This window comes from Daucus carota, chromosome 4 (assembly GCF_001625215.2).
Source record: "Daucus carota subsp. sativus chromosome 4, DH1 v3.0, whole genome shotgun sequence".
In the NCBI taxonomy this organism is placed as follows: Eukaryota; Viridiplantae; Streptophyta; class Magnoliopsida; order Apiales; family Apiaceae; genus Daucus; species Daucus carota.
Genome location: NC_030384.2, coordinates 43,824,122 through 43,837,190, shown reverse-complemented (window position 1 = coordinate 43,837,190; position 13,069 = coordinate 43,824,122). Strand labels below are relative to the sequence as shown.

The 13,069-nt window shown below is 35.0% G+C and overlaps 1 protein-coding gene across 1 annotated transcript; it reads right to left on the bottom strand.

The window, feature by feature from the left end:
• Window positions 1–86: 86 nt before the first annotated feature.
• Window positions 87–10,233, bottom strand: LOC108217429 (heat shock cognate 70 kDa protein 2). The gene is made up of 3 exons (XM_017390261.2): window positions 9,953–10,233; window positions 3,416–3,515; window positions 87–1,903 (listed from the first exon to the last, which is right to left on the bottom strand). The coding sequence occupies exons 1-3, from the start codon at window positions 10,058–10,060 to the stop codon at window positions 246–248; spliced, it is 1,866 nt and encodes a 621-aa protein (XP_017245750.1). The 5' UTR covers window positions 10,061–10,233; the 3' UTR covers window positions 87–245.
• Window positions 10,234–13,069: the final 2,836 nt, after the last annotated feature.

Genomic DNA, 13,069 nt, shown 5'->3' with positions numbered 1-13,069 from the left:
TTTACATTTTATTTTTGTAAACAATAAGAATAAAAATTTCATAACAATACGTTTTATGCGGCTATGCCACAGAGCTCTTAAACATAATGCAACAAACAGAGACAATTGCTCAAAATACTAGAAGTCTGAACAGACCATCATCATCCATTACATTCGAAATCAAATTTTAATACAGCTGTCCACCATATGCAAGACAGTTTTCTGAATATTTCACCACACACAAAAGAAATATCATAATCCGGAAATTATTCAACTTCCTCAATCTTGATGCCTGTATGGCTTGGAATCATAGAATTGAAAAAAGCTCCGAGGTCACTCTTTCTAGAGTTGTACTCAGCAGCTTCAGCACTCCTATTAGCATTAACCCACTGAATAGCCTCCTTGATAGCATTCTCCGCCTTCTTCTTAGTTGCTGAGTTAAGATTGCCTGCAGCTCTAATGGCACTCCTCATGTTATATGCATAATCTTCGTATGCATTCATTGCCTTGATATTTTTCATAAACAACTCATCTTCAGCTCTGTAAGTCTCAGCATCTCGTGTCATCCTCTCAATCTCATTTGCTGCAAGTCTTCCCTTGTCGTTGGTTATTGTTGCATTCGTCTTCACCCCATTAATCTTACACTCCGCGGTAACATGTAACACCCCATTTAGATCAATGTCAAACGTAACACTAGCTTTAACTTCATCCCTCAGGCCAGAAGGTATGCCATTGAGTCTTAGTTCACCCAGTAAGTTGTTATCTTTGGAACACGGTCTCTCACCCTCGTACACTTTAAACAAGATGGATTTCTGGTAATCACAAGAATTATTGTAATGGCTTTGTTTGCTGGTAGGAATTGTTGTGTTTCTTGGAATTATGATACTCATCACTTCACCCTCCATGTCAACTCCAAGTGAAAGAGGACTAACATCAAGCAGCACTATATCTCTGATAATATTTTCAGTTGCACCACTTAGTACAGCAGCTTGTATAGCAGCACCACAAGCAACAGCCTCATCTGGATTAATACTCTTGCAGAGTTCGTTCCCATCAAAAAATTCTTGCAATAGCTGCTGCACTTTGGGAATTCTAGTAGATCCACCCACAAGAACAACATCATGGACCCTGCTCTTCTCCATCCCCCCATCTTCGAGACACTTCTCCACAATATCCAAACAACTTCTAAACATATCCATGTTTAAATCCTCAAATTTTGCACGGCTGATTTTTCCAGTGTAATCAATTCCCTCGTACAAAGAATCTATATCAATAGTTGTCATGGCATTACAAGAAAGAATCCTCTTTGCCCTCTCACAATGATTTCTCAGTCTTCTTAAAGCTTTAGCATTGACGCTAATGTCTTTATTGTGCTTCATTTTAATTTCCTCAACAAAATGGTTTACCATACGATTGTCAAAGTCTTCTCCTCCAAGGTGAGTGTCCCCTGCTGTAGCCAGTACTTCAAATATATCCTTTTTGATCTTAAGTAAAGAAACATCAAAAGTACCGCCACCCAGATCAAAAATGAGCACGATTTTCTCCCCAGTCAAAGTATTTGTAAGCTTTTGATCAAGACCATAAGCTACGGCAGCAGCTGTAGGCTCAACAAGGATACGCAACACATTGAGGCCAGCTATTGTTCCTGCATCTTTTGTAGCCTGGCGCTGCGAGTCATTGAAGTGTGCAGGAACAGTGACAACAGCATCTTTTATTTTCTTTCCCAAAAAATTTTCAGCGATTTCCTTCATCTTAATAAGAACCATTGAAGACAGCTCCTCAGGAGAAAACAGTTTCTCCACACCTTTGTAATTTACAACTATCATTGGTTTGTTGTCCTTATCAATCACCTTAAATGGCCAGACCTTCAGGTCACTTTGTACGGTTGAATCTGTGAATTTCCTTCCTATTAACCTCTTAGCATCTGTTTACATGAAAAGTGAAAACAATAAAAATCTATCAAGAAAGTAGACATTTTGTTCCAAGTCGCAAAATACATTGGGGCCGTTTGGCCAAGCTTAAAAAAAATGATTTTTTGCTTAAAGTAAAGAAGTGGAGTAGAAATGTGAAGTAAATAAGCTAATAAAGTGTTTGGAAAAGAAGCAGAAGCTGTAAGAGAGAAGTTAGCATTCTCAGTTTCTTAAAAATACTTCTGCTTCTTTACACAAACGGGTCAAGAAAAGCAGAAGCCAGAAGTAGAAGCTGTTTCCGTTTCCCAAACAGGCCCATTGTTTATTTCTAAGACCGGTCTCAATTGTTCTTTTAAATTTCTAACTCCTCCCGCAAATTAATTCAAACAAAGCCTTTATATTAGATAATCTTCATTTCATGTAAATGTTGGCCCTTAGGAAAATATGTGTTCTTAAACCTTTTTCTTTAATCTTCTCGCAGTGTATAACAAGCACTCAGCGGATATATATATAAGTAACTCAGGAGTTTAATAGTTCAAAATTTATTATTTATAATTTGAATTTTAATATTATTTTACTAACATTTTAGTATTAACAGATTGAAATTTGATTATTTTATATTAACCTACTGATATATTTTCTCGTAAAAATTTATATAGTTCAAAATTTAATATTTATAATTTAAACTTTTATTATTATTTTATTAACCATTTAGTATTAATAAATTGAAATTTAATTATTTTATATTAACCTATTGATATATTTTCTTTTAAAAATTTAGCTCTTATGATATTCCTTTTATAAATTATATTTAAAAGAATTATGGTGGAGTTTTTATCTTGTTGTACATCACATGTGTTTGTAAAGTAAACCGTATAAAATTGTATAATGATGTAAGACTAAGAGAATTGCATGTGTGGCATACTTGTAGTTATAAAAAAAAAAACACAACCAAAATTTTGCGCAGGCCGACTTATTATGCTATACTCCCTCCATCCCAAATTAGATGAGCTCGTTGGGCACGTACTTTAAGGTCCATTGACCACATAACTATATTATTTATTTTAAAAATTTTATTTTTGCAAATAAAAATTTAAATATAAAATTTTCGTTTACAAAAGAAAAATTAAAAAAGTAAATTTCGGAACTACAGGATCAATGCCCTTGAAGTTACGTGCCCAAAGTCAACTAGGAGCAGTACTCCGTAGTATAGAAGAAAAACATTACTAAAGTCAAATACTCCCTCCATCTCTAATTCTTGTTTTGACTATTGAAAATTCATATTGATTAAATATAATCACAACTTACACATATTGTCCAATGTAAAAAAATTAAAAAATTTATTTTATCAGAAAATAATCAAAATATATTGAATTCTCTTTCAAAATCCATTTTTCAGATTTTTTTAAATAATTAATTTTTTTTTACTAATAATCAAATTTGGTCAAATTGATCACCTAATAGTCAACAAAAGATACATAAATAAAATCAAGACAATAACAAAATTTCTAAAGAGGATAGCCTACCAAAGATGGTGTTTTCCGGATTGAGGGCAACCTGATTTCTAGCCGCATCGCCAATAAAACGCTCTGTATCAGTAAAAGCAACACAAGATGATGTAGTTCTTAGGGATGGGCATCGGGTCAGTTCGGGTCGGGGATTGTTATATCCGGCCCCGATCCCCGAATTCAATCCCAATACCCATCCCCGGCCCGATCCCCATCGGGGATTATTTTTTGATCCCCATACCCGGCCCGATCGGGATTCGGGGATACCCGCGGTGATTCGGGGATTTTTAATTTAAATCAAAATTTATATTTAAATATTTGAATTCATAATCATTATTAGTTTTTAGTATGTCTAATTAATACCTAATTTTTAAATTTAAACAAATCTTCAATGATTTAATTATTATAACACGATAGAATTAAATATTAAAATTTATTTCAATAAACAAGTAATGTGAAAATCCATGACTGAAGTTGCACATAAAGGGGTATATAAACATATTAATATATATATATATATATATATATATATAGGGTCGTTCTCCTTGAGTAACCCACTGATTTGGTAACCTAGGAACTAGGTTAAGAGTATTTAACTAAAAAATTAACACGGCGCATGGATAGGAGACAAGACACGTACAACAACCCCCACTAATACCCACTAACAAGACACGAACCACGACAGTTCCACACCAGGATACTCATAATGCTAGGCGGGTCTGGGATCCAGAACCCGCCACCTTCAAGTTTTTTGACTCCGTTGTATGTCGTGGTATGGGCAAGCTACGAGCAGTTAGATTTCTGAAAGAAATCATTCAAAAGTATAAGCCCAGTTTAGTGTTCTTATCAGAAACGTTAGTTAAGAAGAATAAAATTGAAGCTCTCTGTAAATCCATCCACTTTGCTGGATCTTTTACTGTTGATGCTCAGGGTCATGGGGGAGGTTTAGCACTTTTATGGAAGAATATAGGGGCGGTAGAAATAAAAGGTACTTGTAATCACTACATTGACTTTGAGGTCTTGTGCGAACAGATTGGTAAATGGAGGTACACAGGGTTTTATGGATGTCCGGAAAGGGAAAGACGTCAAGAATCATGGAATCTTCTTCGTACTCTTGCCACAGAATCAGATTTACCTTGGTGTGTTTTAGGGGACTTCAATGATATGTTGTTTGATTTTGAGAAGCAGGGAGGTAGGCCACAGCCGAGAAGTCTACTAGAGGGTTTTACAAATACGGTTATAGAATGTGGGCTTGAAGATCTTGGATTTAATGGGTGTGAATTTACATGGGAAAGGTCTCGCGGAACAGCAATATGGATACAAGAACGATTGGACAGGGGTCTTGCAAATCAGAGATGGAGACAGTTATTCCCGAATGCAGAGGTTTTAGTTCTGGAAGTGTCAACTTCGGACCATTTGCCATTAATGCTACAGCTACATTCGCAGGTTTATGTCCCAAAATCTAGAAGGTTTCGGTTCGAAAATGCCTGGATTCGAGAGCCGGAATGTAAGAATTTAATTCAAAATTGCTGGAATAAAGATGGGCTTGGGAACATTATGGACAAAATCGAGTACTGCTGTCTAAAGCTCGATGAATGGGGAGGTGGAACAATAAAAGAGCTGAGAAAAAAAATTAATAACTGTAGATGGGCCATGAGAAGGTTCCGATCACGTCGAGATGTCTATGGTGTGCAGAAGTATAATGATGCCAGGGGTGAGTTCTTAAATTTGCTCGAAAGACAGGAGATATATTGGAAACAGAGATCAAAACAATTTTGGTTACGGGAAGGAGACCAAAATACACGGTTTTTTCACAGATTTGCGACAGGGAGAAGAAAGAACAATCAGTTATCAGGATTGCAGGACGGGTCTGGTAATTGGGTAGAGGATGCTAAAGGCATGCAAGAGATAATTACAGAATATTTCTCTGACTTGTTTAAATCTTCAATGACAGCAGGTTCTTTATCAAAAAATGAGAAGGTGAACACGGTTACAGAAGAACAAAATGTACAGTTGCTGGAGAGTATCTCGAATGAGGAAGTCAAGGATGCCGTCTTTTCAATGCATGCTGAGAAAGCTCCTGGATATGACGGATTAAATCCGGCTTTCTATCAAACCTATTGGAGTGTAGTTGAAGAGGATGTGGTGGGGTTCTGTAAACATTTTTTTGCAACAGGTGAGCTGCAACCGGAGTTTAATCGTACCTTAGTATGTTTGATTCCAAAGGTAAAGAAACCGAAACAGATGAGTGAATTACGCCCCATATCCCTCTGTAATGTCTTGTTCAGAATCCTTTCCAAAGTGCTAGCAAACAGGGTGAAAACATGCTTGCCACGGCTGATTTCGGCTAATCAGAGTGCCTTCATAGAAGGACGGTTGTTAACAGACAATGCCTTGATTGCATTCGAAGTAAATCACTATATCAAACGTCGAACTCAAGGGAGGAAGGGTGTGGCTGGGTTAAAAATCGATATATCCAAGGCATATGATAGGCTTGAATGGAATTTCATTGAAGGTATGTTGATAAAGTTTGGGTTCTCTGAGCAATGGACTAGCAGAATTATGAAGTGTATTAAATCTGTTTCGTACAGTTTTATACAACAAGGAGAGGTCTTTGGGGATATTCGGCCTCAAAGAGGGATTAGACAAGGGGATCCCTTATCTCCTTATATTTACATACTTTGTGCGGAGGGTCTTAGTTCTATAATCAAGAGAAATGAGGAGGTGGGTTTGCTTCATGGGTGTAGTATTGCAAGGAAGGCACCAACTGTATCTCACTTGTTGTTTGCGGATGACTGCTATTTCTTCTTCAGGGCAGTTGAAACAGAAGCGAGGGTGATGAAGAGAATTATTCAGAGATATGAGAATCTATCGGGACAAGCTGTAAATTTTAGCAAGTCTATCATCACTTTTAGTCCGAACACATCCCTAGAAGATAGAAATTTAATTTGTGGGGTGTTGGAAGTGAAGGAAAGTAGGTCACCAGGGAAATATCTTGGACTTCCGATGTCAATAGGGAAGAAAAAGAATGAAGTGTTCAAATTCTTAAGTGATCGTGTTAGTCAGAAGTTACAAGGGTGGAAAAATACGAATATGTCAAAGGCGGGTAAATGTGTTCTGTTAAAAACGGCAGCACAAGTAATTCCCAACTTTTGGATGAATCTGATGCTTATTCCAGCTGAGATATGTACTAATATTCAAAGACAAATGAATGGATTTTGGTGGGGAAATGGAAATGCAGGTAAGGGAGTGCGTTGGATGGCTTGGGATCGGATCTGTGATGTTAAGGAAGCAGGAGGACTGGGATTCAAAAATTTACAGCAGTTTAATATTGCAATGGTAGCTAAGCAGGGGTGGAGACTGTTAAATGAGTCGAATCCGTTAGTTACGAGCATTATTAAAGCCAGGTATTTCCCAAACACTGACTTCTTAAATGCAAAATTGGGAGATAATCCCAGCTATATGTGGAGAAGTATTCTATCAGCTCAAGAGGTATTAAAACAAGGGTGTCGTCGTAGTATTGGTACTGGGAAGGACACATTTGTGTGGAAAATTCCTTGGCTCCCATGCACGACAAATGGATATCTAACGACAGTTATGCCTCAAGAGTTGGAAGATATTAGGGTGTGTGATCTAATGGAGGGGCAACAAAGAAGATGGGATGATGATATTTTGGAGGATCTGTTTAATAGTAGGGATGTCCGTTTAATAAAGAATGTTCCTTTATCAACAATGGACAGAAATGATTCCTGGCTATGGCTATTTGATGAGAAGGGTCAGTTCACAGTCAAGAGTTGTTACCGGAAATTGGTTGGGGAATGCGATACATCTAACGCAGTTTTCTGGAGGAAGATATGGAATTTAGCACTGCCAGGGAAGGTGGGCTTTTTCCTATGGCGAACATGTAGAGCTTGCTTACCAACTGCTAGGGCGCTGGTAAATAAAAGAGTTAACATAGATGATAAGTGTGGCTGGTGCCAGGTGGAAAAGGAAGATGAAATGCATGTACTATTTGAATGCCAATTTGCAAAGGAGGTGTGGGCATCAATTGGTATGCTGCAATGGGTGCAAACCATACCAGGGGAATCGATACTGGCTACCTTCATCAGACTGTTTAGCATTGGAACGAAAGATCAGTGTGTCTTGATAGCTGCGGTATGTTGGAGTCTCTGGAACCGACGAAATAAATGGTTGTGGAACAGAGTTGCGGTTTCGGTCTTTGGTACAACAAGTGCTGCAACGAATCTATTGGCAGATTGGAAAAAAGCTCAGCTAGAAAAATCCAGGAGCATGTCGATACTATCTGAAACAATAAGAAGATGGAAGACACCTCAACGAGGATGGGTGAAAATAAATATGGACGCTGCTGTGTTCGAGGACATCAATACCATTGGTGTTGGAGGTGTGATTCGAGACGAAAACGGTAAGTTTTTGAAGGCGATAAGTAGGCGGGTGGAGGGTACGTGGTCACCAAGAGAGGCTGAGGCGTTGAGTCTCAAGGAAGTATTATCATGGACAAAGGTATGTGGATTTACTCGATGTGTATTTGAGACAGATTCAAAGCTGTTGGCAGATGCATGTAATGGGAGTGCAGGGTGTTCTTATTTTCATATCATTGTTAGGGAATGTGTTGATTTAATTAAGCACTTTGAAAATGTGCTAGTGCAATTTGTGCATAGATCTGCGAATGAAGTCGCTCACATGTTAGCTCGAGCGTCTCGTTCTATGTCAGGTCCGCAGGAGTGGGAAAATGTCGCTCCTGGTTTTTTATTGGATGTACTTTCATATGATTCAATTTAATGCAAGTACGATTATCGTCAAAAAAAAAACAAGACACGAACAACTATTATATGTGTTCTGTACAAGAAAAGAAGTATATGATTTATTATAAAAAATAATTTATTTTCCACATTTAATTTTTCCACATGTTCTGTAATTTATTTGTTATATAATTTAATTTTTTGTTTTAGGCACGTTGTTGTACCTTTTTGTTTATAAAAAATTTTTATGTTCTTTATTTTCTTGTCTATATTGAGTTTTATTTTTTCTCCACATGTTCTGTAGTTTATTTACTATATTTATATAATTTAATTTATTTATGTTTTGTATTTTTTTGTCTATACTGAATTTATTTTTCCTCCACATGTTCTGTAAATTTTTTGTTATATAATTTAATTTTTTTATTATATATTCTTTTTTTTCAATTATTGTACCTTTTTGTTTAATAACATTTTTTTATGTTCTGTATTTTCTTGTCTATTGATTTTTATTTTTTCTCCACATGTTCTGTAGTTTTTTTGTTATATGATTTAATTTTTTTATTATATATTCTTTCTTTTCACATTGTTGTACTTTTTTTTCATTTTTTATGTTCTGTATTTTCTTGTCTATATTGATTTTTATTCTTTCTTCACATGTTCTGTAGTTTTTTTGTTATATAATTTAATTTTTTATTATATATTCTTTCTTTTCACATTGTTGTACTTTTTTTCTTTATAACATTTTTTATGTTCTGTATTTTTTGTTTATATTGTTTTTTATTTTTTCTCCACATGTTCTGTAGTTTTTTTATTATATAATCTACCTTCTTTTATTATATTTTCATTCTTGTCTCATTGTTGTACCTATTTTTCTTTATAACAATTTTAATGTTCTGTATTTTCTTGTCTATATTGCTTTTTATTTTTTCACCACGTGTTCAGTAGTTTTTTTTGTTATATTATTATTTACTATTCTTTCTTGTCACATTGTTGTACTTTTTTTCTTTATAATATTTTTTATGTTCTGTATTTTCTTGTCTATATCGCTTTTTATATTTTCTCCACATATTTTGTAGTTTATTTATTATTAATTTATTTTTTATGTTATATTCTTTTTCTTCTAACATTTTTATGCTCTATATTTTTTTAAATATGAAAAATAAGACAAATGAGTACTACTTTTATATAAATATATTTCTGTTATTTTTAAGTATGTTCATCCTCCTTTTTCACATATTTAAAAAAAATAACATAATTCAAGAATATAGAAAAAATGTAAAATTAAAACATAAAAATATTATTGTAAAATAAATTAAAACTAATGGATGTAAATAAGATGAAAAATAAAAGCAAAACTTAGCGTGGCACATGTCTAGGGTGTTCAACATCATGCGCGCACGTCGTGTCTAGGTTTTCAACATAGGTGAGCGCACGTAATATTCTACGGTTCAGATCAAAAGTTCCCAGGTTACTAGGATAGGAGAGTTCCCCGTTGAACCATACCCTATATATATATATATATATATATATATATATATATATATATATATATATAATATAATATAATTATCGGGTCGGAGATCGGGCCGACAATCGGGGAAAATCGGGTAGGGGATCGGGGATCGGGCCGGAGGAATGTGAAAAACCGTACCCGGCCCGATCCCCGATTTTTTTCCAAAGTCATCCCCGTTCCCCGGCCCGTACCCGGAAAAATCCCTGAATCTCCGCATCATTCGGTGCGGGAATCGGGTCGGGATCGGGCGGGTCGGGATTAATGACCATCCCTAGTAGTTCTGTTACCCTGATCATTAACAATGATTTGAACTCGATATTGTTGCCAAACTCCGACGCAAGAGTAGGTTGTTCCCAGATCAATCCCAACTGCAGGTCCATATTCAGCCATCTTCACATGCAACTTTATATCAGAACCAAAATACAGAACAAAGAAATAGATATCTGTAAGACGGTAACTTATCAAACAGTGCAACAAAAAATGCTTTTTCTATAGAACTCTTGTACTCGTATTCAGGTTTATCGAGTCTTCTTATAGAGAAGTGCAACCAGTGGGTTTCATAGAGAAGTGCAACCAGGACTTAAAAAAATGAGTTCCTGCTTAAATTATAAAAGTGAATCGAAAGTGAGAAACAAGTTAAGAATCATAAATTACTCCCTCCATCCCAAATTAGATGAGCTCGTTGATTTCGGGCACGCATTTTAAAGTTTATTGACCGCATAGCTATATTACTTTTTCTTAAAATTTTATTTTTGCAAATAAAAATTTAAATATAAAATTTTCATTTTCAAAAGAAAAATTAAAAAAATAAATTTCAGAACTATACGGCCAATGCACTTTAAATTACGTGTCCAAAATCAACTAGCTCATCTAATTTGGGACGAAGTGAGTATTAAACTCTTTAGAAAAGAAATAAAAATTGTAATATTTTTAACTTTCTATAAATACTTCTAAATTTTTTTACTCTTTTGTATTCTGCTCCCTGGCCCAGCCACTTGCCCTGTGTGAGACTTTTTTTTTTTTGACAAATGCAAGAAGATTTCATTAACTCGAATATAATACAGTCGGGACAAACCCTCAATTGTGGATACAACCAGGTGGTAAAACAAATAGCATGCTCAAAACAATTAAAAACAATTAGATGATTTGTTTCCTGATCGTTTAACAGATAGAATTCAATAATTTTTGAAGGTAAGAACGAAATCAAAGACATCCCAAGCAATCCAAATTGCACCAAAATCTCTGGAAACAGTAACATCGCAATTGACCATATCACATAAAAACTATTGATAGCCCAATGTTCAGAAACACCAACCACATAAATTGAGATTGGAGAATGGGCACCCCAGCTATCTACATGCCGGATATCAGCTATAGACATGCCGAAAGTGTAAACCCGTAAATGATATCATGACTAAACAAAGACATAACAAACACTCCAAAAAGAGAGACACAACCACACACTCCAAGAGGAGAGACACACAAACACCCAAAAAATTGGGTTTTATTGAAAAAAAATTAACGAGAGTAAAAATAGATAATAAAAGAGTTGGGGCTTTCCACCAAACCCCTCGAACCCTAGTAGAAGAGGAAGAGAGGAGAGGCGGCTGCCTTGTGTGAGACTTTTTAGTTGCCCACGTAATCACGTTAATACTATATTACCATCACAAAGAAATTTTGGAAATAGTAGCGATCGGGGGAAGGAAAAAGTATTATTCAAGAAATTAAAAAATATAGAGTCCGTTTGGCTGAGTTTATAATAAGTATTTCTTGCTTAAAATAAAGAAGTGAAATAAAAGTGAGAAACAAGTTAAAACTTATAAATGATTAAAGTGTTGGAAAAATAAGTAGAAGTCGTGAAACAAAAGTTAACATTCTTAACGTTTTATAAATATTTTTTAACTTTTTATGCAAAGAGTACAAATAAGCGATTTTAACTTATAAATCCAGAAGTCGGGCTTAAAAACTCAGCCAAACATCCCATAGTATACCATCGTCCTGTGCGTGCATTTCTGACGTTTAAAAGTGAAAATTAAATTTTCACAAAAAAGTGATCAATAATAATTTATGATGATAATAAGTTATTGTTTCACGATAGTCATCAAATTTCAGTTGATTCTCAACTTATATTGGTTGTGTGTGGCGAATGTTACTTTTCTAATTTAAGGGCTTATTTATTTCGGAAAATACATTTTTTAATATTTTTTGGCATATAAATATTAAACAGACGTTTCAATAAAAAATAAGAATTTATTCAAGAAAAAATAAAAAATTATATACTTACTTATTTCTCAAAAATAAAAATAACCCCATTAATATATCCGAATCAATTTAGTCAACACAACCCATCGTAACATGTTTGACGTTAATTTGATGTACAGTACAAGTTGCAATCTGCAAGCGCCAAAGATCGTTTACTAAAAAAATCTAATTTTAGTAAAAAATCCAAGACGCCTCTCCTCTCTTCCTCCTCCATTAGAGTTTGTCCTTTTTCAAGTAAATCGAGGGGCTTCCATTGGTTTTCTCCGGTGGAAAGCCCCAACCCCTTCATTATCTATCTTTACTCTCGTTAATTTCTTTTCAATAAAACTCAATCTTTTGGGTGTTTGTGTGTCTTTCCTCTTGGAGTGTGTGGTTGTGTCTCTCCTTTTGGAGTGTTTGTTATGTCTTTGTTTAGTCATGATTGGGTTTATTTCGTGTTGGATCTGTTGAAAACGAGTTTATTGATATTTTTGGTGATCTACAAAAACTGTATCGAATCTGGGACGGTGATGATTATTGCAAGAGCTCACCTTTCACAACCAAAGATTGTTCATCATTCACGGGTTTACATTTTCGGCATGTCTATAGCTGGTATCCGGCATGTAGATAGCTGGGGTGCCTTCGGCAAGTCTATAGCTGGTATCCGGCATGTAGATAGCTGTGGTGCCACTTCTCCAATCTCGATTTATGCGATTGGTGTTTCTGGCTATTAATAGTTTTTATGTGATATGGTCAATTGCGATTTTACTGTTTCGAGAGATTTTGGTGCAATTTGGATCGCTTGGGATGTCTTTGATTTCGTTCTTAGCTTCAAGAATTTTTGAATTCTATCTGTTAAACGATCAGGAAACAAATCATCTAATTGTTTTTAGCATGCTATTTGTTTTACCACCTGGTTGTATCGATAGTTGGGGGTTTGTCCCGACTGTATTATATTCAAGTTAATGAAATTTTATTGCATTTGTCAAAAAAAAAAAAAGATCGTTTACTTTCGCTTCTCAGCTTTTTGATATATTTTGAGGGGTTAAAAATATATTTTAACATTTAATTTTATCTCGGAAATAGTTAAAATTAATATGCAAAAGTGTTCCTTTTAATCTTTTAAGAAACAATCAAAATAATTATAATTTTAAGAGG

Excerpts from the sequence above, each read along its gene's own strand:
- LOC108217429 (XM_017390261.2), bottom strand. The coding sequence starts at position 10,060 with ATGGCTGAATATGGACCTGCAGTTGGGATTGATCTGGGAACAACCTAC. Across the intron at positions 3,516-9,952 it reads TTGTTAATGATCAGGGTAAC|AGAACTACATCATCTTGTGT; the intron begins AGAACTACTAGG and ends TGCCCATCCCTA. Across the intron at positions 1,904-3,415 it reads TCCGGAAAACACCATCTTTG|ATGCTAAGAGGTTAATAGGA; the intron begins GTAGGCTATCCT and ends TCATGTAAACAG.